Below are 23,079 nucleotides of genomic sequence, written 5' to 3' on the forward strand. Positions count from 1 at the left end.
TAAGCCACTGCACTGAGAAGCCTGAGCTCCAAAACCCGAGAGGAGCCCTGGGTCTCTGCAACAAAGAAAAGCCTGTGAAACAGCCAAGTGCAGCACAGCCGGAAATTATAATTAAGTAGATGAAGAAATATAAGAAACATCAAACTGAAGTTTAAAGAAAAAAAAAATACCACCAAGCTTTCTAATACCACGAGTATGATGTTACATCCTCGAATGGAGATTTGTGCCAATGGCAAACCCCCACTGGGAGTGCTCACAGGACAGGAGGAGGTCACAGCTGGTGATGATCTGAACCCACCAGCTTAGCCTAGGGATCACAGATTCGGGTGCAGGGAATCTTCTGATAAGCACAGAAGGATCGGACCACTCAGGGGACAGTGCAGTGAGAATTTCTGATCAATAAGAGAACAGTTTCGGCTGTAAGACCTGGCTGGACTGAACTTGATGTGGGGAGGGGGGTGGGGTGTGCCCAAGGCTGACCAGGTAGCCAGGCTCATGGTGGAAGGAGACTGCTGGGGTCTCCTGGGTTTTGGGAGACATGGTCATTTTGTCCACAGAGACCTCATTAAGCCTGCCTGTTGTTCACTCGCTAGGTCATGTCTGGCTCTTTGCGACCCCATGGACTGCAGCATGCCAGGCCTCCCTCTCTATCACCAACTCCCGAAGTTTACTCAAACTCATGTCCATTGAGTCGGTGATGCCATCCAACCGTCCCATCCTCTGTCGTCCCCTTCTCTTCCCACCTTCAATCTTTCCCAGCATCAGTGTCTTTTCAAATGAGTCAGTTCTTCACATCAGGTGACCAAAGTATTGGAGTTTCAGCTTCAGCATCAGTCCTTCCAATGAACACCCAGGACTGATCTCCTTTAGGATGGACTGGTGGGATCTCCTTGCAGTCCAAGGGACTCTCAAGAGTCTCCTCGAACACCACACTTTGAAAGCATATGGTCTTTCCTGCTTATCTCCTCTCTCTTCAGAGTGGCCACCCCAGCACCACACATGTTTATGAATAAGATGAAGACAGAGCTTCACTGAGTAAGAGGAGACTCTGGTGTAACACAATGGAATCTTCAATTATTTATTGGATTTCTCATTCCTTTATCAACATCAAACGTAAGTAAACAATGCTAAAATGAGCTAGTCGACTCTGAAGCTGAAGCTCCAATACTTCCGCCACCTGATGCAAAGAACTGAGTCATTGGAGAAGACCCCAATGCTGTCAAAGATTGAAGGCGGGAGGAGAAGGGGACAACAGAGGATGAGATGGTTGGATGGCATCACCAACTCAATGCACATGAGTTTGAGTAAACTCTGGGAGATGGTGAAGGACAGGGAGGCCTGGCGTGCTGCAGTCCATGGGGTCGCAAAGAGTCGGACATGACCAAACAACTGAACAATGACATCATTCATTTTTGCTATACATCCCTTTCTCCAAAAGACCGTGTGTAAGTAGGCTCTTGGGTTCTCAGCACGCATCTTGTAAATCCTACTGAGGTTTCCCAGGTCCTCCCAGAAAAAGGAAGTCCTTTGTAGGCAGGATTCTAAGATGACCTCTCTGGCTTCCACCTCCTGGTACCCAAACCTTTGTATGATTCTCTCCTCTTGAGTATGTGCACATGAGCGGGGGTACCTTAGATGTGCTTCTAACCAGTAGGGCATGGAAAAAGTGAAGGGATGTGACTGAGGTCCCCTAGTCAATTGTCTTTGTATGACTCAAAGAGGAGATTGCTGGGGGTGGGCCTGGCCTCATCAGTGGAGCCCGTGGAAACAGACTCCAAGCCTCAGAAGAGGTGCTGGTCTGCTGGCTTTCATGGGATAGTCATGGTGTGGAACCCCTGCAGGGATGGTTGATCCTTAGGAGTGAGGAGCCCATAGCCACAGGTAACTGGATTCTGCCAACATGCTGAGCGAACTCGGAAGGGAATCCCAAGCTTCAGATGGACACAAATCCCAGCCACCATTTTGCAAACTTGTAAAGGACTGTGAGCAGAGAAGCCAGCTAAGTCGTGTACCAATGCCTGAACTGCAGACTTGGAGATAGCCAGTGGATATTGTTCTAAGCCATTAAATTTAATGTGGTCACTGGATGGATAACTATTAAAACACACACCCACTCGCAAATGTACGTAAAATGGTAATAACACGATTCCATTTAACCGGGATGCAAAGCCAGCAATTCACAGACATAGTGGCCGCCTCCATCAGCAATCACACATAGCTGCTGTTTTAGTCGCTGAGTTATGTCCGACTCTTTGTGACCCCATGGGCTGTAACCTGCCAGGGTCCTCCATCCATGGGATTCTCCAGGCAAGAGTACTGGAGTGGGTTGCCATTCCCTCCTCCGAGGGGTCTTCCCTACCCAGGGATCGAACCTTCATCTCCTGCATTTCAGGCAGTAGCGATGAGTCAAGTCAAGTGGACTTACGATGAATTCTCTGCTTATATTTCAAACAAGCATGCCTGCCTCCCCCCAACCCCAGGACTCCTCCTTTGACTCTGTAACCCTCCCTCTCACCCCCTGGAAATAAAAAAAAATCCCTTTCTGGCTGTGAGCGAGGGAGACCACAGAGTTTTGGTCACTTGCAACCAAAAACCGTCTGTGTGTGTGGCCACAGCAGCTCTCGACACGCGTGACTTCCACCTCCTTGATCGCTGAACTCATCACCTGCACTCACTGGCAGTCAGAAGTTGCTGGAATCCCGTGCGTGTTGCCGAGCATACTGAGTCTGCCTTAGGATATGTACATTACATGATGTGACCCGGAACGCCCAAGAAGACGAATGGTTTTCAACACCCCTTTGGATGAGTCAACCATGGGACATGTGTCAAGACAGTGGAGTGGAAAAACTCTTGGCCCCAACACTCTCTACAGAATATACTTTTGGGTTTTTTCTTATTGTTCTCAGCGCTAAAACAGGATCCTGGGCTTCCCTGGTGGCTCAGTGGTAAAGAATCCAACTGCCAGTGCAGGAGGATTCAGTCCTTGGGTGGGGATGATCCCCTGGAGGAGGAAATGGCAACCCACTCCAGTCTTCTTGCCTGGAGAATCCCATGGACAGAGCAGCCTGGCGGGCTGCAGTCCATGGGGTGGCAAAGAGTCAGACTCAACTGAGTGACTGAAAACAACACCAGGTATAGGGTTGAACACACAGGACAACCTCCCACCTAGAACAAGGACTGTCAAGTCCCAGTGACTTTGTTTTCCAGAGGACACAGGGTGCGGTGTGGACATGTTTCTGGTTGTCACAGCTGTGGGCGTTGCTCCTGGCATCCAGTGGGTAGATGCCAGGGATGCAAATGAATATCCCACAATGCACTGTGTGCCAAGAATGATACGGGCCCAGGCGTCATCCATGCCAAGGTTGGAGAATCCTACTCTCGGGCCAACCCTTTGTCTTACTAATTCTTAAAGGCTTTTTCTTGACCAGCAGTCGTCAACAAGGGGTGACTCCGCAGCCCTTTCCCAACGCCCCACCCACGGAGACAGTGGTGATATCCAGAGTCATTGTGGTTGTCACAAGAGGGCTTATGCCCTTAGCACCTCCTGGAAGGTGTCCAAGGATGAGACGAAACATCCGACAATGCGCAAGACCCATTCCACGACAAAGAACTCCCCAGCCCCACAGGTCAACTGCACTCAGGCTGGACAGAGGCAGACAAGCTCACCAAAGGACAACTGTTCTTTCTTTTTAATGATCCAAAAAACGGCACTTTTCCTGATGGAATCACATAACTGGCCTTTCTAAGGTCGGGACAGGCCTTTCGGTTTGAATATCAGCTTGGGCCCTTATGACCCCTCAGTCTATTTGAGTAAAGAATGCTCTGCCTTTAAGGAGTACACTTTGGGGGCAGGGGTCAGAAGCTGTTCACGTCTGGGCACAGGGTTCAAGGGCGACAGCTGTTCTCCCCAGTTTTTCTGGCCACATTTAGTTTTCTGAGCATTTTCACCTTATCACAAAGCTTAGGGACTACAGAAAAGTCACGAGGTTGTACGCAGTAAAAGCGGCTTCTAAGTGTATATAGGAGCATAGGAGGGCACAGTAAGTGAGAAAAAGCCCACCTAGCACAAACACCATCTGATGTTCATAGTCACCACGGGCTAAAAGGGACCTGCCGGCACTTGCAATTCCTGGTCCACAGTCCCGAAATGCCCAGGTGGGTTTCAGAACTCAGAACTGTTTGGATTTGACAAGGTCACGGCTCTTATTAAAAAAAAAGTAAAAACTAATTTGTTAAAATGATTCAAAGAATCCCGCCCCCCTTCAGAGCCGAACTGTCTTCAGGACAGTTTATGGCAATCATAACACTGAGAGTAGTTTTCCACAATGAAGCATTCATCTTCACACCATTAACACCATTTAACAACAAGGAAAGGCTGTAACTGGGTGAGAAGATCCTGACCGAACATTATGGTGATCATTTCAGTATAGATACAGTATATCAAATCCTTATGCTGTACATCAGAACCGTATACAATGTTAGAGGTCAATGATACGTGAGTCAAACTGAAATTATCTATCTAAATTGTCATTTCATAAAGACAGCATATATATGTAAATATAGACATATATTTATTCACCATTGCCTTCATATAACCTGGAGAAGGAGATGGCAACCCACTCCAGCAATCTTGCCTGGGGAATTCCACGGACAGAGGAACCTGGCAGGCTACAGTTCATGGGGTTGCCAAGAGTCAGGCATGACTGAGCATCTATGATTCACTCACCTTCATATATAGAGATATATTAAATCTATATATGTATATATTGACCATTACCTTCACATAGAGAAATGCAACGTATCTATAGATGTATACTTTCCTGGTGGCTCAGATGGTAAAGAATGTGTCTGCAATGCAAGAGACCCAGGTTCAGTCGCTGGGTCGGGAAGATCCCCTGGAGAAGGGAATGGCAACCCACTCCAGTATTCTTGCCTGGAGAATCCCATGGACAGAGGACCTGGCAGGCTACAGTCTGTGGGGTAGCAAAGAGTTGGACACAACTGAGCGACTAATGCTACTTATTATTTAGAATTGTATATTCACCATTACCTTCCTATACACAGATTATCTATATATATATATATATTCACCATTATCTTCATATATAAATAGATATAATGTATCCATATACGTATATATTCACCACTACCTTCATATATATAGATATATCTATATATATTCACCATTACCTTCACATATATAGAGATGTAATGCATCTATATATATATATATATATATTCACCAGTACCTTTATATACATGCTATGCTATGCTAAGTCACTTCAGTCATGTCCGACTCTGTGCGACCCCATAGACGGCAGCCCACCAGGCTCCCCCGTCCCTGGGATTCTCCAGGCAAGAACACTGGAGTGGGTTGCCATTTCCTTCTCCAATGCAGGAAAGTGAAAAGCGAAAGGGAAGTCGCTCAGTCGTGTCCGACTCTTAGTGACCCCATGGACTGCAGCCCACCAGGCTCCTCCATCCATGGGATTTTCCAGGCAAGAGTACTGGAGTGGGGTGCCATTGCCTTCTCTGTTTATATACATAAATATATCTATATACTATATATAGTCACCATTACCATCACATATATAGATATAATGTATCTATATATGTATATATTCACCATTACCATCAAATATAGATACAATATATCTATATACTATATATATTCACAATTACCATTACATATATAGATGTAATGTATCTATATATGTATATATTCACCATTACCATGACATATATAGATAAAATATATCTATTTATTCACTATTAACTTTAGATATACAGATACAATATATCTTCAAATATATCACGTAATCCACATACTTTTTTATTTTTGGCCATACCACACAGCTTGTGGGATCTCTGATCCCCAACCAGGGAACTGGGGGAACACTTGCCCCCCTACAGTGCAAGTGGGCAGTCTTAACCACCGGCCTACCAGGGAAGTCTCAGCGTATACCTTCAGTGAAGTTTTGGACTACACCCCGCCATCACACATATTAATAGTTCTGCAGTCATAAACACAAGGGCTCTTGGCACTCTCTCAGGTAAAGAAAGAGTACTCAGCGCGACATCAGTTTCACATTCCTGGATTCAGATCTAGCGTTGCTGCCAAAGAAGCTGTCAAAACACTGGGCTTCCTAGTCTTTGCCTTTTCTGCCTGATTACAGACAAAGGGCTGGAAATGGGAGAGCAGGGCTTGGAGAGAAGAAGGTGAAGAAGGCAGGTGCTGGCCAGGCCCGCCTATGCTGAAGAGCATCCTGGCCAGTCCCGAGAACTGATGCAAATCCAGGCTTTCCTTCTCTGTGACGGAGGTGGCAGGCAGGGGCCCAAGAAACCCTGGCCCAGTGACTCAGCTAGGGCAAGCCGGGACAGCCTCCAGCACAAACAATGAGCTTCCAGGGAACCTGGAGAAGTCCTGCGAACAACACGCCAGGGCCGTCTTCCCGCTTGTATCATATACCCTGGGTGCTACTTCCTGTCTCCAGTTCAGAAGGTCTAAAGAGGGGATGCCGTGCCTCCCCGAGAAGGCTTCAGCAGTGTCTGGAGATAATTATCGGACCGGGGCGGAGGTATTCAATGCTGTCTCTAAGTGGGAGGTTCTAAATATCTAACAGGGCACAGGACACCCCCATATCAAAGGGACATGTGGCCCCAAACATCATCAGTGCTCACGCTGACGACCCCTGCTCTCCCCCGAAGCTCTGCCTGACGCATTTCAGTGTTTTATGAAGAAGAGTTGATGTACAATGCTGTGTTGATTTCAGGAGTATTGCATAGTGATCCAGGGTTCTTGCAGATTACTTTCTGCTATAGGTTATTACAATGGCCCATTTAATAACCTATAATAGGTTATTATAATGGCCATAATTCCCTGTGCTATACAGTAAATCCTTGTTGTTTATCTATTTCATATATAGTAGTGTGTCTCCACAAATTCTATATCCCTAATTTGAAATTCTATACCCCTAATTTGTCCCTGCCTATGTCTCTCTCCCCTTTATTTGCTAACTCACCTCAGTCATGTCCAACTCTTTTCTACCCTATGGATAGTAGGCTGCCGGTCTCCCCTGTCCACAGGGATTCTCCAGTCAAGAATCCTGGAGTAGGTTGCCGTGCCCTGCTCCAGGGGGTTTTCCCAACCCATGTCTCTTATGTCTCCTGCATTGGCAGGCGGGTCCTTTACCACTAGCTTCCTTGGTGGCTCAGCTGGTGAAGAAGCTGCCCGCAATGCGGGAGACCCAGGTTCCATCCCTGGGTTGGGAAGATCCTCTGGAGAAGGAAACGGCCACCCGCTCCAGTCTTCTTCCTTGGAGAATTCCATGAACAGGGGAGCCTGGCGGGCTACAGTCCACGGGGTCACAAAGAGTCGGACACGACTGAGCGACTCACCCAACAACACGTCTCTCTCCCCTTGAGTAACAGTTTGTGATGTGTCTATTTCTGTTTTGTATACATGTTCATTTGTATTATTTTCAAGATGCCACATACAAGCGATATACAGTATTTGTCTTTCTCTGACTTATCACTAAAGAGTAAGACCCTCTAGGTCCATCCATGCTTTTGCAAATGGCAACATTTTACTCTCTATTTATGCCTGAGTAATATTCTGTTGGGTATATGGACCTCATATTCTTAATCTAATTGTCTGTTGGTGGGCACTGGGGGTTGCTTCCACGTTTTGGGTATTGCAAATAGTGCCTGATGAAGCTGAACCTCCAATCCTTTGGCCACCTGATGTAAAGAACTGACTCATTGGAAAAGACCCTGATGCTGGGAAAGATTGAAGGCGGGAGGAGAAGGGGATGACAGAGGATGAGATGGCTGGATGGCATCACCGATTCAATACACACGAGTCTGAGTTACTGTAAAGGAGAGCCCCCAGCCCCCGGCCAAACTCTCCATCCTTCTGTAGGCAAGAAAACCCCTCTCCTGGAAACACAAAGAGGAACACTGACTCTGGGAACCATCTGGTGTGACCTGGGGGCTTTCAACCAGAGTTGAGAGTCAATGGGACTTCCCTGGTGGTCTGGTGGCTAAGACTCCATGCTCCCAAAGCAGGGGACCCAGGTTCCTCCCTGGTCAAGGGAACTAGATTCCACGTGCCACGACTAAAGATCCTGCATGCTGCAACTGAGCCCCAACGAAGCCAAATACGTAAATAAGAATGTTCAATAAAAAAAAAAAAAAAAAAAAAGGAAAACAGCAAATCCAGCTGCTGCTCTAGCTGAGCCCAGCGCTGCGTCCTTCCCGGTCCTTCCTGTTCTCGACGAGTGTTGAATGACCACTGACCTCAGCTCTTGCAGTCTTTTACCAGGTTTTTTGTTTTCTGTCTTGGACAATCTCAGAGGTGAGGCTGCACCTGTGTTTCATCATCACTCCCTCTTTTATTACCTGGATCCCGGGGTGCCAGGTGAGAGCTTGCTGAGTCAGTGACCGAGTTTTTCAGGGCTAACACCCAAACAAGGCAGGCAGTTTAAGCAGAAGACAGGAGCCCGACAAAACGGCGGAGGTGATGACGGGGTCTTGAGAACACGGCTTGCAGTTTTTACCCGCAAGCTTTTTTTTATTTATTATTTTATTTTTAAGATCTTTTTTTTGGATGTGGACCATTTTAAAGTCTTTACTGAATTTGTTTTTTTTTTTTTTTTTTTTTTTTGCCGAGAGGCCTATGGGAACTTAGTTCCCTGACCAGGGATCTAACCTTCAGCCCCCTGAACTGGAAGGTGAACTCTTAACCATCGGATCACCAGGGAAGTCCCTACTCACCATCTTTAAAATTTTTTTAAATTTATTTTTTATTAAAAAAAAATTCTACCAGTTTATTGCTTCCAACCCATCTCCCTCCACCCTCGTGCATTCATGCTCGGGCATGTAACCCCATGGACTGCAGCCCTCCAGGCTCCTCTGTTCATGGACTTTTCCAGGCAGGAATACTGGAGTGGGGTTGCCATTTCCTTCTCCGATTTATTTTTCATTGGAAGATAACTGGTTTACGATGTTGTGTTGGTTTCTGCCACTTATCAACATGAATCAGTCACAGGTATACATGTGTCCCCTCCCTCTTGAACCTCCCTCCCACCTCCCACCCCATCCCATCCCTCGAGGTCAGCCCAGACCACCAGGCTTGAGTTCCCAGCACCATACACCAATTCCCACTGGGTACCTATTTTCCACTTGGTAGTGTATGAGTTTCAGCACACCTCTCTCCATCTGTCCATCCTATTCCTTTCCAGAGACCACAGTCTATTCTCCATTGGTGCTATGCAAATAGGGTCATCAGTACCATCTTTCTAGGTTCCATATATGTGTGCTATTATTTGCTTTTTCTCCTTCTGACTTACTTCACTCTGTATAACAGGCTCTAGGTTCATCTACCTCATCACAATTGACTCAAATGTGCTCCTTTTCATGGCTGAGTAATATTCTGCTGTGCATGTGTACCACGATTTGTTTACCCACCCATCTGTCGATGGGCATCTAGGTTGCTTCTATGTCCTAGCTACTGTGAATTCCCTGGTGGCTCAGACGGTAAAGCGTCCGCCTAGACCCAGGTTTGATCCCTGGGTGGGGAAGATCCCCTGGAGAAGGAAATAGCAACCCACCCCAGTACTCTTGCCTGGAAAATCCCATGGATGGAGGAGCCTGGTGGGATACAGTCCATGGGGTCGCAAAGAGTCAGACACGACTGAGCAACTTCACTTCTTCTTCCTAGCTACTGTAAACAGTGTTTTCAGAAACACTGCCTACCCATAATCTTTTAAAGACAGTTTCTGGAGAAGGAAATGGCAACCCAAAGTCCACGGGGTGGGAAAGAATAGGACACGACTGACAAAAAAATAAGAAAAGAAAGAGGAAAAAAACAGAGAGAGAAAAACAATAAAGACAGTTTCATTCAACCTTTTAAGGGATACCTGACAGATACTGTTTACCCTTTAAATACAAATAGAGGGACACATTTTTCTCTCTCTCTTCTTTTATGTCTGGAAGCTTTTACACTTCTGAGTCCTGATAGCATCAGTTGTTACACTTACAATCTCATTATAAATGAATATGGGGCAATATCTCAGTTGGCAAATAGGAATGTCCCTGCAAACACCAATTCACAGGAATAATCTCTCGGGTATCCTCATGTGGTTAGTGAACACACACAGTGCCGATGGCAAATAACCATGACACAGAGGAATCTTTCCAGAAAACAGCCTCACCATTTTTAGTGACATCATCTTAGATGACAATCATTTCTATCAGTGCCTCCAATTCAGTGTGCAAGGGACAGCAGAAAGGAAAAAAACTGGGGTAGACAGAAAATATGTGACCCTCAGATAAGAAGAAGAGCAAGCAAGAAGTGGACATCTTAATTCATTCTGATTATTTGCTGATAAGAGAAACATGAAGCCTCAGGTTGAATGGGGTTTACATGCATTTCTTAGCCTCTATCGCTGGGAGAAAAAAATCACATATTTTGTTGGTTCATAATAAGTAGGTTAGGTGTGGCATTCACTGCAAAGGATACATTGTCCCAAATGCTGATTTTCTGTACTTGATAGACATGCACAGAATAAAATGGTTGATTTCTGAACTGCAAATGCATTCCCGGTTTAACCCAGCTCCTTTATAAAGACAGACGACACAGCCAAACCCTGGAATAATAAACAGCACAGCCAAAAACACACCCATTGCAGCCACAAAGAACCCAAGACACAACTGTCCTGAGGACGCATTGATCGATGTGCAAGCCTCTCAGTTAGGAAACGTGGTTCTTTGCCATTTTTCAGGACACAGATTCAAGTGGTTCATGACAGACTTATCCATATATTTAAGAAAGAAAACACAGATGCAAAGTGGAAAAAAAAACGGCGGGGGTGGGGAGGAGAAAATAGTGGACCTGCTATTCATTCTGCCTCCAAATTGTTTTGGAAAAAGCAAGCAGTTGCTTTTCCAAAGCAAGCTGAGAATGACATCAGTCTTTCACAGAAGCCGTTTCAGGGCACATGCGTCTTATTCATATTCCTTGTATCGAACTCAGAAGCAATGGTTCTGATATTATGGTTGGCAAGGCTAATTGCTTACATTTCTGTCTTGAGACAAGCTATAGCAGAAAATGCACCTCTCTGCTCACTTCCTCTTAAGAGTTCTTCCTCCCGAGCTCTCCACTACTCTTTTTTTTTTTAAACTTTAAAAAATTATTTATTTGTCCATGCCAAAAGATACGTGGACTATTAGTTCCCTGACCAGGGATTGAACTCACTCCCCTTGCCTTGGAAGCACGGAATCTCAACCACTGAACCACCAGGACGTCCCATCACTATTCCTTTTACCAAACTCGTGTTTTGGGCTTTCATCCAGAAAGACCAAAAGACTATCTGGCAATTGATTCCCTCTCGTACGAGACCTCCTTGTTTCAGAGCAAACGAACAAATGACTACATATCAGATAAACGGCTGTGTGTGGCTTTGCAGGTTTGGCCAAAAGCTAACAGTCTTTTCTTTGCACGGTAACGCTTTCTTTTTCTGCATGGTTCAGAAATCTCTGTCTCAGCCTTCGGCCACCTGATGCAAAGAGCCGACTCACTGAAAAAGACCCTGATGCTGGGAAAGATTGAGGGCAAAAGGAGAAGGGGGCGGCAGAGGACGAGATGGTTAGCATCACCGACTCGGCGGACAAGAGCTTGAGCAAACTCCGGGAGTCAGTAGAAGACAGAGGAGCCTGGTGTGCTGCCGTCCACGGGTCACAAAGAGTCAGAGACAATTTAGCAACCGAACAACAACACCGAGCCCTTCAACTTAATCAAGTCGTGACTTGTAGGCTATCTCACTATCCTATAAAAGGAACAAAACAGGAACCTGTAGACGCCGCCCTTTGAAGCTCTGTGCTAAAGTTCCTATTGCCAGGAGCCGTTTACTATCATTTATCTGAATCCCTTGGCAGTAGAAGGGGAAAAAAAAAAAAAATGAATGCAACTCACCAAGCCATTCACGGTGAAACAGACAAGGTGCCCGGACTTGATCGCAGGACCTCACACAGCTTCTCCGACTGACCACACAGGATGACACCCTGGGCCCTCTGCCTGCCTGGCTTCTGAAGAGTCACTGCACGGCCCCGGGGCAGTTATAGGGAACCATCACCCGGTTGTAAAGTCATCCCTGGACAACCGGTGAATCTCTCATAAAAAAGTTACCTAGGGCCCACGCCTGCATCTCTCCACATGTCTGTCCCTGACTGCTGAGTGCCTCATGCATAAATCAGAAGGGGAGCTGGGCTTGCTGACCTCAATTGTTATGCCACGGGGGAGGAAGGAATCAAAGGGACATGACGGTCATCGGAGGTGCGCTAGGGCTGGCCCATGGCCGACAGGCACACCGGGGTGTGAGTGGGGAAGGGGCGTGTGGAAAGGCAGGGGGGTGGGGGCACGTGCGGGGACCACTGATCACACGGTGGTCCCCAGTGGGGGGGCGGTGACGGGTGAGGGCGGGCACACCGCATGCTCTGAGCACAGTGTGCAGGAAACCATTCCCGCCTCCCTGCCCATCGCCCCCACAAGCTGCACACAGAGCCCCGAGGAATGCATTTCTCACCGCCACTCTGGGCGAGGACGCTGAGCCAGGTCACCCACCCGCCCACCCCCCCAGTCTCGTGGGCAGGGTGCAAAACAGCAGAGAGGAAGTGAGCCGGGGATGCCCCTGCCCACACGTCTGGGGGACGTCTCTACCCATCAAAGGATAACTCGCCCCTGTGACTCTCTGAGGGCTTCCCTGGTGGCTCAGGGGTAAAGAACCTGCCTGCCAGTGCTGGAGATGCCAGAGACTCAGGTTGCCTCCCTGGGTGGGGAAGATCCCCTGGAGGAGGGCATGGCAACTCACTCCAGTATTCCTGCCTGGAGAGTCCCACGGACAGAGAAGCCTGGCGGGCTGCAGCCCATGGGGTCGCAAAGAGTCAGACACGACTGAAGCAACTTAGCACTCCTGTCTCTTTTATTTATTTGGCTGTGCCAAGTCTTCCTTGAGACACACGGGAGCATCCACCTTAGTCACTGTCTAGTGGGATGTAGTTCCCTGACCAGGGATTGAAGCCAGGCCTCCCGCATTGGGAGCATGGAGTCTTAGCCACAGGACCCCCAGGGAAGTTCACACCCTGTCTCTCTGACCAAGTCCCCTCCTGTCATCATTTTCTTTTGTTTAGGTTTAAAAAAAAAAAAAGACTCACTCCGTCTTTGTTTTCATGATTCCCCAGTTTTAATTGTTTTGCATGCCTCGGGCATTTGGCAGGTTCTCCTATAATTAATACATAATGCAGCGGCTGTTGACACATTTCCCATTCTTTATGGAAACCCAGGGATGATAGTAAGGTGAAACCTGAACAAAAAGACTTGAGCCTGAGTAAGCATGACCTGGGGGGAGCTTCTCCAGGGGCTCAGTGGGCAAGAATCCGCTTGCAATGCAGGAGATGTGGGTTCCATCCCTGGGTGGGGAAGATCCCCTGGAGGAGGGCATGGCAACCCACTCCAGTATCTCTTGCCTGGAGAATCCCATGGATAGAGGAGCCTGGTGGGCTACCATCTACGGAGTCGCAGAGTCAGACAGGACTGAATGGACTTAGCATGCACGCAGGCGTGACCCAGACATGATCCAAAGGTGACCTCTGGTCTTGGGGTTGGGTGGGGGTGGGGATATCTACAAAACTTACTCGTCGGAGAGATGGTTCAAAGCTTGGCGTGGAGGTCACGATTCCAGCACACCCTGGGATGCTTGTGGTCGCAGACTGCTGTACCAGTGGCTTTAGATTCTAAAACTCCTGGCTTAATTCCGGGGTAAGTCAGTTAGCTGTCCATTAAGGCGTGGTCTTAGTGGTCCGGAGACTTGGAGACAATGAAGAAGGAGCCTCTGGTGTCCTTATGGATCATTCCCTACCCTTCTAGCTGCTCTTGGGTCTCTTCCAGGAAGGAATACAAAGGGACAAGGTCAAAGGACAGACTACACCCCTACGACCCCTACTGCCCAGAGATGGCTCTGGGCCTCTGGAAGCTGACCCGCCCTCAGCAGCGCCTTGGGACAAGTTCCTGGGACCTGTCCCAGCAGATTTCCTTCCCAGGGGCAACTCCAGAGCCTGAGGGGTGGTTCCCTCTCAGCTGGAGTCTCTCCCACCCCCAGGAGCAGAAATCCCAATGGCTGCAAGACCTTGGCTCTGCCCGTCACCACGAGTCACCCAAGGTCAGCATCTCCAAGCACCCAGGCCAATCCAGGTTTTACGGGCATACCACCCTGCCTGGTCCCTCAGGCAGGGATCAGCTCCTCAGGGTCCCAGATCTTCAGCCTGAGGTCTCACCCTCTCTAAGGGGCCTCTCTGAGTCCTCACAGGGCAGGAGTGAAGCAAGAAGACTCACTCCCATTCTCATACACACTAGGAGAGTCAGTTCAGTTCAGTCACTTGGTCACGTCTGACTCTTTGTGACCCCATGGACTTCAGGATGCCAGGCCTCCCTGTCGATCACCAACTACCGGAGCTTGCTCAAACTCATGTTCATTGAGTTGGTGATGCCATCCAACCATCTCATCCTCTGTCATCCCCTTCTCCTGCCTTCAATCTTTCTCGGCATCAGGGTCTTTTCCAGTGAGTCAGTTCTTCACATTTGGTGACCAAAATATTGGAGTTTCAGCTTCAACATCAATCCTTCCAATGTATATTCAGGACTGATTTCCTTTAGGATGGACTAGTTGGATCTCTTTGCAGTCCAACAGACTCTAAAGAGTCGTCTCCAACACAGCTCAAAAGCATCAATTCTTTGGTGCTCAGCTTTCTTTACAGTCCAACTCTCACATTCAGACATGACTACTGGAAAAACACTCCAGGAGAGGCAGGATTCTAATCCCAAAGAAAGCTGTTGTCTTGCCTTTTAAAAAAAAAATTTATTTATTTATTTTCAGATCATATCAGATCAGATCAGTCGCTCAGTCGTGTCTGACTCTTTGCGACCCCATGAATCGCAGCACGCCAGGCCTCCCTGTCCATCACCAACTCCTGGAGTTCACTCAGACTCATGTCCATCGAGTCAGTGATGCCATCCAACCATCTCATCCTCTGCGTCCCCTTCTCCTCTTGCCCACAGTCCCTCCCAGCATCAGACTCTTTTCCAATGAGTCAACTCTTCGCATGAGGTGGCCAAAGTACTGGAGTTTCAGCTTTAGCATCATTCCTTCCAAAGAAATCCTAGGGCTGATCTCCTTCAGAATGGACTGGTTGGATCTCCTTGCAGTCCAAGGGACTCTCAAGAGTCTTCTCCAATACCACAGTTCAAAAGCATCAATTCTTCGGCACTCAGCCTTCTTCACAGTCCAACTCTCACATCCATACATGACCACAGGAAAAACCATAACCTTGACTAGACGAACCTTTGTTGGCAAAGTACTGTCTCTGCTTTTGAATATGCTATCTAGGTTGGTCATAACTTTCCTTCCAAGGAGTACGCGTCTTTTAATTTCATGGCTGCAGTCACCATCTGCAGTGATTTTGGAGCCCAGAAAAATAAAGTCTGACACTGTTCCACTGTTTCCCCATCTACTTCCCATGAAGTGATGGGACCAGATGCCATGATCTTCATTTTCTGAATGTTGAGCTTTAAGCCAACTTTTTCACTCTCCTCTTTCACTTTCATCAAGAGGCTTTTGAGTTCCTCTTCATTTTCTGCCATAAGGGTGGTGTCATCTTCATATCTGAGGTTATTGATATTTCTCCCGGCAATCTTGATTCCAGTTTGTGTTTCTTCCAGTCCAGTGTTTCTCATGATGTACTCTGCACAGAAGTTAAATAAGCAGGGTGACGGTATACAGCCTTGACGAATTCCTTTTCCTATTTGGAACCAGTCTGTTGTTCCATGTCCAGTTCTAACTGTTGCTTCCTGACCTGCTTACAGGTTTCTCAAGAGGCAGATCAGGTGGTCTGGTATTCCCATCTCTTTCAGAATTTTCCACAGTTTATTGTGATCCACACAGTCAAAGGCTTTGGCATAGTCAATAAAGCAGAAATAGATGTTTTTCTGGAACTCTCTTGCTTTTTCCATGATCCAGCAGATGTTAGCAATTTGATCTCTGGTTGCTCTGCCTTTTCTAAAACCAGCTTGAACATCAAGAAGTTCACGGTTCACATATTGCTGAAGCCTGGCTTGGAGAATTTTGAGCATTACTTTACTAGCGTGTGAGATGAGTACAATTGTGTGGTAGTTTGAGCATTCTTTGGCATTGCCTTTCTTTGGGATTGGAATGCAAACTGTCCTTTTCCAGTCCTGTGACTACTGCTGAGTTGTCCAAATTTGCTGGCATATTGAGTGCAGCACTTTCACAGCATCATCTTTCAGGATTTGGAATAGCTCAACTGGAATTCCATCACCTCCACTAGCTTTGTTCATAGTGATGCTTTCTAAGGCCCACTTGACTTCACATTCCAGGATGTCTGGCTCTAGGTGAGTGATCACACCAACGTGATTATCTTGGTCATGAAGATCTTTTTTGTACAGTTCTTCTGTGTATTTTTGCCATCTCTTCTTAATATCTTCTGCTTCTGTTAGGTCCATACCATTTCTGTCCTTTATCAAGCCCATCTTTGCATGAAATGTTCCTTTGGTATCTCTGATTTTCTTGAAGAGATCTCTAGTCTTTCCCATTCTGTTGTTTTCCTCTATTTCTTTGCATTGATCACTGAAGAAGGTTTTCTTATCTCTCCTTGCTATTCTTTGGAACTCTGCATTCAGATGTTTATATCTTTCCTTTTCTCCTTTGCTTTTCGCTTCTCTTCTTTTCACAGCTATTTGGAAGGCCTCCTCAGACAGCCATTTTGCTTTTTTGCATTTCTTTTCCATGGGGACGGTCTTGATCCCTGTCTCCTGTACACTGTCACGAACCTCATTCCATAGTTCATCAGGCACTCTATCTATCAGATCTAGGCCCTTAAATCTATTTCTCACTTCCACTGTATAATCATAAGGGATTTGATTTAGGTCATACCTGAATGGTCTAGTGGTTTTCCCTACTTTCTTCAATTTAAGTCTGAATTTGGCAATAAGGAGTTCATGGTCTGAACCATGGTCAGCTCCTGGTCTTGTTTTTGCTGACTGTATAGAGCTTCTCCATCTTTGGCTGCAAAGAATATAATCAATCTGATTTCGGTGTTGACCACCTGGTGATGTCCATGTGTAGAGTCTTCTCTTGTGTTGTTGGAAGAGGGTGTTTGTTATGACCAATGCATTTTCTTGGCAAAACTCTATCAGTCTTTGCCCTGCTTCATTCCGTATTCCAAGGCCAAATTTGCCTGTTACTCCAGGTGTTTCTTAACTTCCTACTTTTGCATTCCAGTCCCCTATAATGAAAAGGACATCTTTTTTGGGTGTTAGTTCTAAAAGGTCTTGTAGGTCTTCATAGAACCATTCAACTTCAGCTTCTTCACCATTACTGGTTGGGGCATAGACTTGGATTACTGTGATATTGAATGGTTTGCCTTGGAAACGAACAGAGATCATTCTGTCGTTTTTGAGATTGCATCCAAGTACTGCATTTCGGACTCTTTTGTTGACCATGATGGCTACTCCATTTCTTCTGAGGGATTCCTGCCCGCAGTAGTAGATATAATGGTCATCTGAGTTAAATTCACCCATTCCAGTCCATTTCAGTTCGCTGATTCCTAGAATGTCGACATTCACTCTTGCCATCTCTTTATTTTCAGTGGAGGCTAATTAGTTTACAACATTGTGTTGGTTTCTGCCCTACATTGACATGAATCAGCTATGGGTGTACAACCCAGCAGTCCCACTGCTGGGCATACACAGTGAGGAGAGCAGAACTGAAAGAGACACGCGTACCCCAGTGTTCATCGCAGCCCTGTTTACAATAGCTATGCTCTTCTTTTCTGTTCCTGCTGCCAGAACACAGAACCCATGGAGGTTTCGGCTGCCTGCATTAACTATTCCTCCAGGACTTAATTTTTTTTTTTTTTTTTGCCCCTCAGCCAGCCCTTGTGAGTGAAGTCGCTCAGTCGTGTCTGACTCTTTGCGACCCGATGTACTGTAGCCCGCCAGGCTCCTCTGTCCATGGGATTCTCCAGGCAAGAATACTGGAGTAGGTTGCCATTTCCTTCTCCAGGGGATTTTCCCGACCCAGGGATCAAACCCAGGTCTCCCGCATTGCAGGCAGACACTTTACCCTCTGAGCCCTTACTACCCTGCTATCATAAACATTCCCTCCGCGTCCCAAGGATTTATGTTACTGAAGGGAAGGCAGACTTGAAGTCAGGCCCCAGGCTAATCATGTGACGAGCCTGGAGCAGTGGTTGGCTTTTGTCCTGCATTCAAGGCAAGGTTCCTCACCAGATAGAGAAGCAGGGTGCAGTGCATGGAACGTAAATCGAGGCTCCTTTGGGGCCAGTTTTTTTGGGGGGAGGGGCTTCCCTGCTAGCTCAGACAATAAAGAATCTGCCTGCTAATGGAGGAGACCTGGGTATAATTCTGGGGTCCGGAAGATCCACTCTTCCCACTCCAGGATTCTTGCCTGGAGAATTCCCATGGACAGAGGAGCCTGGTGGGCTATGGTCCATGGGGTCACAGAGAGTCAGACACGACTGAGCAACTGACCCTTGGGCCAGTTTTAGAGACTCAAGTGAAAAGACTGCACCTGAGCTATGTAAGCCACTGCACTCTGAGGTCAGGAAGAGCAGAGGCTTTGTGTTCTTCACCCTTGCAGGGAATGCCCTGGTGGTCCAGGAGTCCGCTCCATGTCCCAAAGGTAAGGGATGCGAGTTCGATCCCCAGTCGGGGAACTAAGATCCCACATGCCAGGCACCCTCCAACCGCCGCCCCCTCACCCCCTGACCCCTGCAGAACGGAAACCCTTGGAGAGTTTTCGACACCTGTCTCACTACACTGGTCACCAAGGGAACCCTCAAGCTAAAACCGGACATGCCTTCCCGCTTGGGACTCTGCAGAAGAGTCCAGCGGACAAACAGCTGGTGGAGAATCCCAGCGGAGGGCAGTCAGTCCAAGACTGGCAAGTGGAGACTCATTCTCCAAGACCGAACTGAGGCTTGGCCCCGAGGGTGTTGAGTGGGGGGACTGACATCCCAGGGCAAATCAGGCAGCTGGGACGAGGGCGACCGGACACTTGTGGGAGGCTCCTCTCTTGAGCCGGACGGGGGCCTGGAAGCTCAGGATCCACTGGGCGGCTGCCTTATGATCATCTGCAATCAGCATCTATTCTCTCTGTATGCATGGGACCAAGTGGGCACATTCCCGGGGTACGGGTCCTGCTGTGAATTTCAGGATGGGCTCAGCTACTCTCCGGCAAGCCACCGCCACCTCCAAAAGCCCAGGAATGTTCACTAGTACATATACAAGGAATAAACAACAAGGCCCTGTGATATGAGAGAGTGGGAGAAGAATACACTGGTCTAACTGAGTCACCTTGCTGTACAGCAGAGATTAACACAACACTGCAAGTCAAGGATACTTCACTGACATGTATAAAAGTAAAGTCCAGAAACCTGAACGAGTATACATATAGAAGGGATAAACAACAAGCTCCTTCTACAGTTGGACCTCTACAGAGCACAGGGAACTCTTTTCAATACCCTGTGATAAAAGAGAAAGGAGAATTACAGGGCAGCAATAGAGAAACCAAGACCCTGATGCTGGGAAAGACTGAGGGTGGGAGGAGAAGGGGACGACAGAGGATGAGATGGTTGGATGGCATCCCCGACTCAATGGACATGAGTTTGAGTAAACTCCGGGAGTTGGTGATGGACAGGGAGGCCTGGCGTGCTGTGGTCCATAGGGTTGCAAAGAGTCGGACACGACTGAACAACTGAACTGAATTGAATGGAGAAATGGATATAGACAACAGACTTGTGGACACGGGGAGAAGGGAGGAGAGGGTGAGATGTATGGAGAGAGTAACATGGAAACTTACGTTACCATATTTAAAACAGATAGCCAACGGGAAGTTGCTAAATGTCTCAGGAAACTCAAACAGGTACTCTGTATCAACCTGGGGGTGAGGAGGGAGATGGGAAAGTGAAGTCGCTCAGTTGGGTCCAACTCTTCACGACCCCATGGACTGCAGCCTACCAGGCTCCTCCGTCCATGGGATTTTTCAGGCAAGAATACTGGAGTGGGGTGCCATTGCCTTCTCTGGAGGTAGATGGGAGGGAGGTTCAAAAGGGAGGGGACATATGTATACCTATGGCTGATTCATGTTGAGGTTTGACAGAAAACAGCAAAATTCTGTAAAGCAATTATCCTTCAATAAAAAAATAAATTAAATTAATAAAAAAGAGAGGATGGAAAAGTATATATATATATATATATATATATATATATATATGTCTAACTGAGTCACTTTGCTGTACAGCAGAGATTAACACCACACTGTAAATCAAGTAAACTTCAGTAAAAGGTATAAAAATAAAGCCCGGAAATGCTAACTATTATATACAGGAGGAATAAACAGCAAGATGCTACTGTATAGACCAGGGAACGCTGTTCAGTATCCTGTGATAAGGCATAGTGGAAAAAGAATACGAAAAAGAATATATACGTATAACTGCATCATTTTGTTGTACAGCAGAAGTTAACACAACACTGGAAATCAGCTCTACTTTGTTAAAAAAATATAATAAAAAAAATGAAGCCCAGAAATGCTTACAATTATACACAGGTTGAGTACACAACAAGATCCCACTGTATTGCACATGGAACTCTATTTGATATCCTGGGATGAATCATAACGGAGAAGAATATTAAAAAAAAAAAAACAATGGACGGCCGCCTTGGTGGCTCAGACAGCATAGAATCCACCTGCAATGCAGGAGATGCGGGTTCGATCCCTGGGTCGGGAAGATCCACTGGAGAAGGAAATGGCAACCCACTCCAGTATTCGTGTCTGGAGAATGCCACAGACAGAGGAGTCTGGGTCCATCGGGGCTTCAAAGAGTAGGACATGACTAACACTTTCACTTTTTCTTTTCATACATATGTGTAACTGAATTGCCGTGCCGTAGGGCAGAAATTGACACCACCCTGTAAATCGACTCTAATACAGTAAAAAATAAGAAAATAAACATGAAGCCCAGAAATGCTAGAATATGACAACGGCTGTTACATCTCTAAGTCATGTCTAACTCTTTGCAGCCCCATGGACCGTAGCCTGCCAGGCTCCTCTATCCATGGGATTCTCCAGGCAAGAATACTGGAGTGGGTTGCCATTTCCTTCTCCAGGGGATCTTCCTGATCCACGGATTGAACCCGGGTCTTCTGCATTGCAGGCAGTTTCTTTACCAACTGAGCTATGTGTTGAGACCCTCCATGGAGGCTAAAGGGAGGTTCTCTGGCAGCAAAGAGCAGAACACACGTGGACCCCATTCACTGACTCAGTCCTCTGGGGCCACACATAACATGAACCAGAGCTGAACAACAGAGGGAGATGAAAAAATCTGAGTCATTTCAAGGTTGCTGTTTTCGGTTATTTACGGTTTTTAATTATCAAGCACAACCCGTTTCTTCACGAGCTGGGCTAATCACAGTCTTGTCTTTGATATACTGCTTTCGGGGACTTGAAGGTATTATGGCTTTATTATCAAACCCCAAATAGAGTCCCAGTAAATTACCTTCCTTTTTGTGGCATTCCGGTGACTCCAAGAGGGGAGAGGGTCACCGGGATTGATCGCCACGGAGGTTCTTTCAGGGGAGACAGGGCTGGAATAGATGCTTCTTTAAACGTTCTTCTTTTTCCATTCATATACTGGCTGGGTGCCCACAAACATATTTGATTGAAATGTGTCTGCAAAGGAACAAAATACATGTAGTGTAACTGTTTGATCCATCCCGTCCACTGAACCTATTACACAACTCTGAAGCTTGAACAATTCTCTTTACCCTTTGTATTACACATACACCAAATTTTACAGAAGGAGTTTTCATCTACATTTCTTTTTCTTTTCTTTTTTTGGCTGTGCTGGGTCTTCATTGCTACTCTGGCTTTTCTCTGGTTGTGTCGAGCGGGGTCTGCTCTCTATTTGCGGGGTGTGGGCTGCTCATTGAGGTGGCTTCCCTTATTGTAAAGCCTAGACTCTAGCATTCACGAGCTTCAGGAGTTGTGTCTCCCGGGGTCTAGAACACAGGTTCAGTGGCACATGGGCTGAGTTACCCAGGGGCATGTGGGATCTTTCTGAACCAGGGCTGGAACCCATGTCTCTTGCATTGGCCCTTGGATTCTTTACCACGGAGCCCCTGGGGAAGCCCACAACCTAAGTTTCTTAAGGCAACACACACGTCTATTTATCAATAATATGATGTTTGCAAATATACAAATTCAGTATGTGTATGTGATATGCCTATCTTTCCTCTTGCTTTTCTTATACTCACATCCATGCATAATTATTCATTGGAAGGACTGATGCTGAAGCTAAAGCTCCAATACTTTGGCCACCTGATGTGAAGAACTGACTCGCTGGAAAAGACCCTGATGCTGGGAAAGACTGAGGGCAGGAGGAGAAGTGGACGACAGAGGATGAGATGGTTGGATGGCATCACCGACTCAATGGACATGAGTTTGAGTAAACTCTAGGAGTTGGTGATGGACAGGGAAGCCTGGCGTGCATGGGGCTGCAAAGAGTCAGACATGACTGAGCGACTGAACTGAACTGATAACACAGAAGAATGTGTGTCTCTGTAAGTTTAAATTTTATGTAAACACAATGCCTCAAGTTTCTTAAAGTCACACACACAACTTGATTCCTTACATATATCACATAAATGTGTGTGCATGTCTATATATACACACACATCCCATTTTCATGATTGTTAAACTCTTTACCCTTTGAGCTACTTCAGGTTCTCTGTCTGTACAATTTACTATGCAAATTTATGCTTACTTTAATGCTCTGGGTACCACAGTGACTTGCCGGGATGCTAAGTTCATTCTCAATGATTGCTTTAGGACAATCTGGTCAAGAGAGCTGGAAGGTCTCAGTGGACCCCAAGCACACCAGTAGTCTGGCGCTTCTAAAAGCATATTCTTGGTGCAGGGTTGGGGAGGC

General features: G+C 46.8%; 1 protein-coding gene across 4 annotated transcripts in view; it reads right to left on the reverse strand.

Moving 5' to 3' along the window:
- The window catches only part of STS (steroid sulfatase), a 165,416-nt gene that overhangs the window by 126,867 nt on the left and 15,470 nt on the right, over positions 1 to 23,079 (reverse strand). For 3 of the 4 annotated variants that reach the window (XM_019955981.2, XM_019955979.2, XM_070783769.1), the window contains exon 2: positions 21,649 to 21,821. The exons of the other annotated variant lie outside the window; for it this stretch is intronic. In XM_019955981.2, the coding sequence (XP_019811540.2) occupies positions 21,649 to 21,779 (131 nt within the window). In that variant the 5' untranslated portion in view covers positions 21,780 to 21,821. The remainder of the gene's footprint in view (positions 1 to 21,648; positions 21,822 to 23,079) is intronic. 4 annotated transcript variants of the gene reach the window in all.

This window comes from Bos indicus, chromosome X, assembly GCF_029378745.1.
Source record: "Bos indicus isolate NIAB-ARS_2022 breed Sahiwal x Tharparkar chromosome X, NIAB-ARS_B.indTharparkar_mat_pri_1.0, whole genome shotgun sequence".
NCBI lineage: Eukaryota > Metazoa > Chordata > Mammalia > Artiodactyla > Bovidae > Bos > Bos indicus.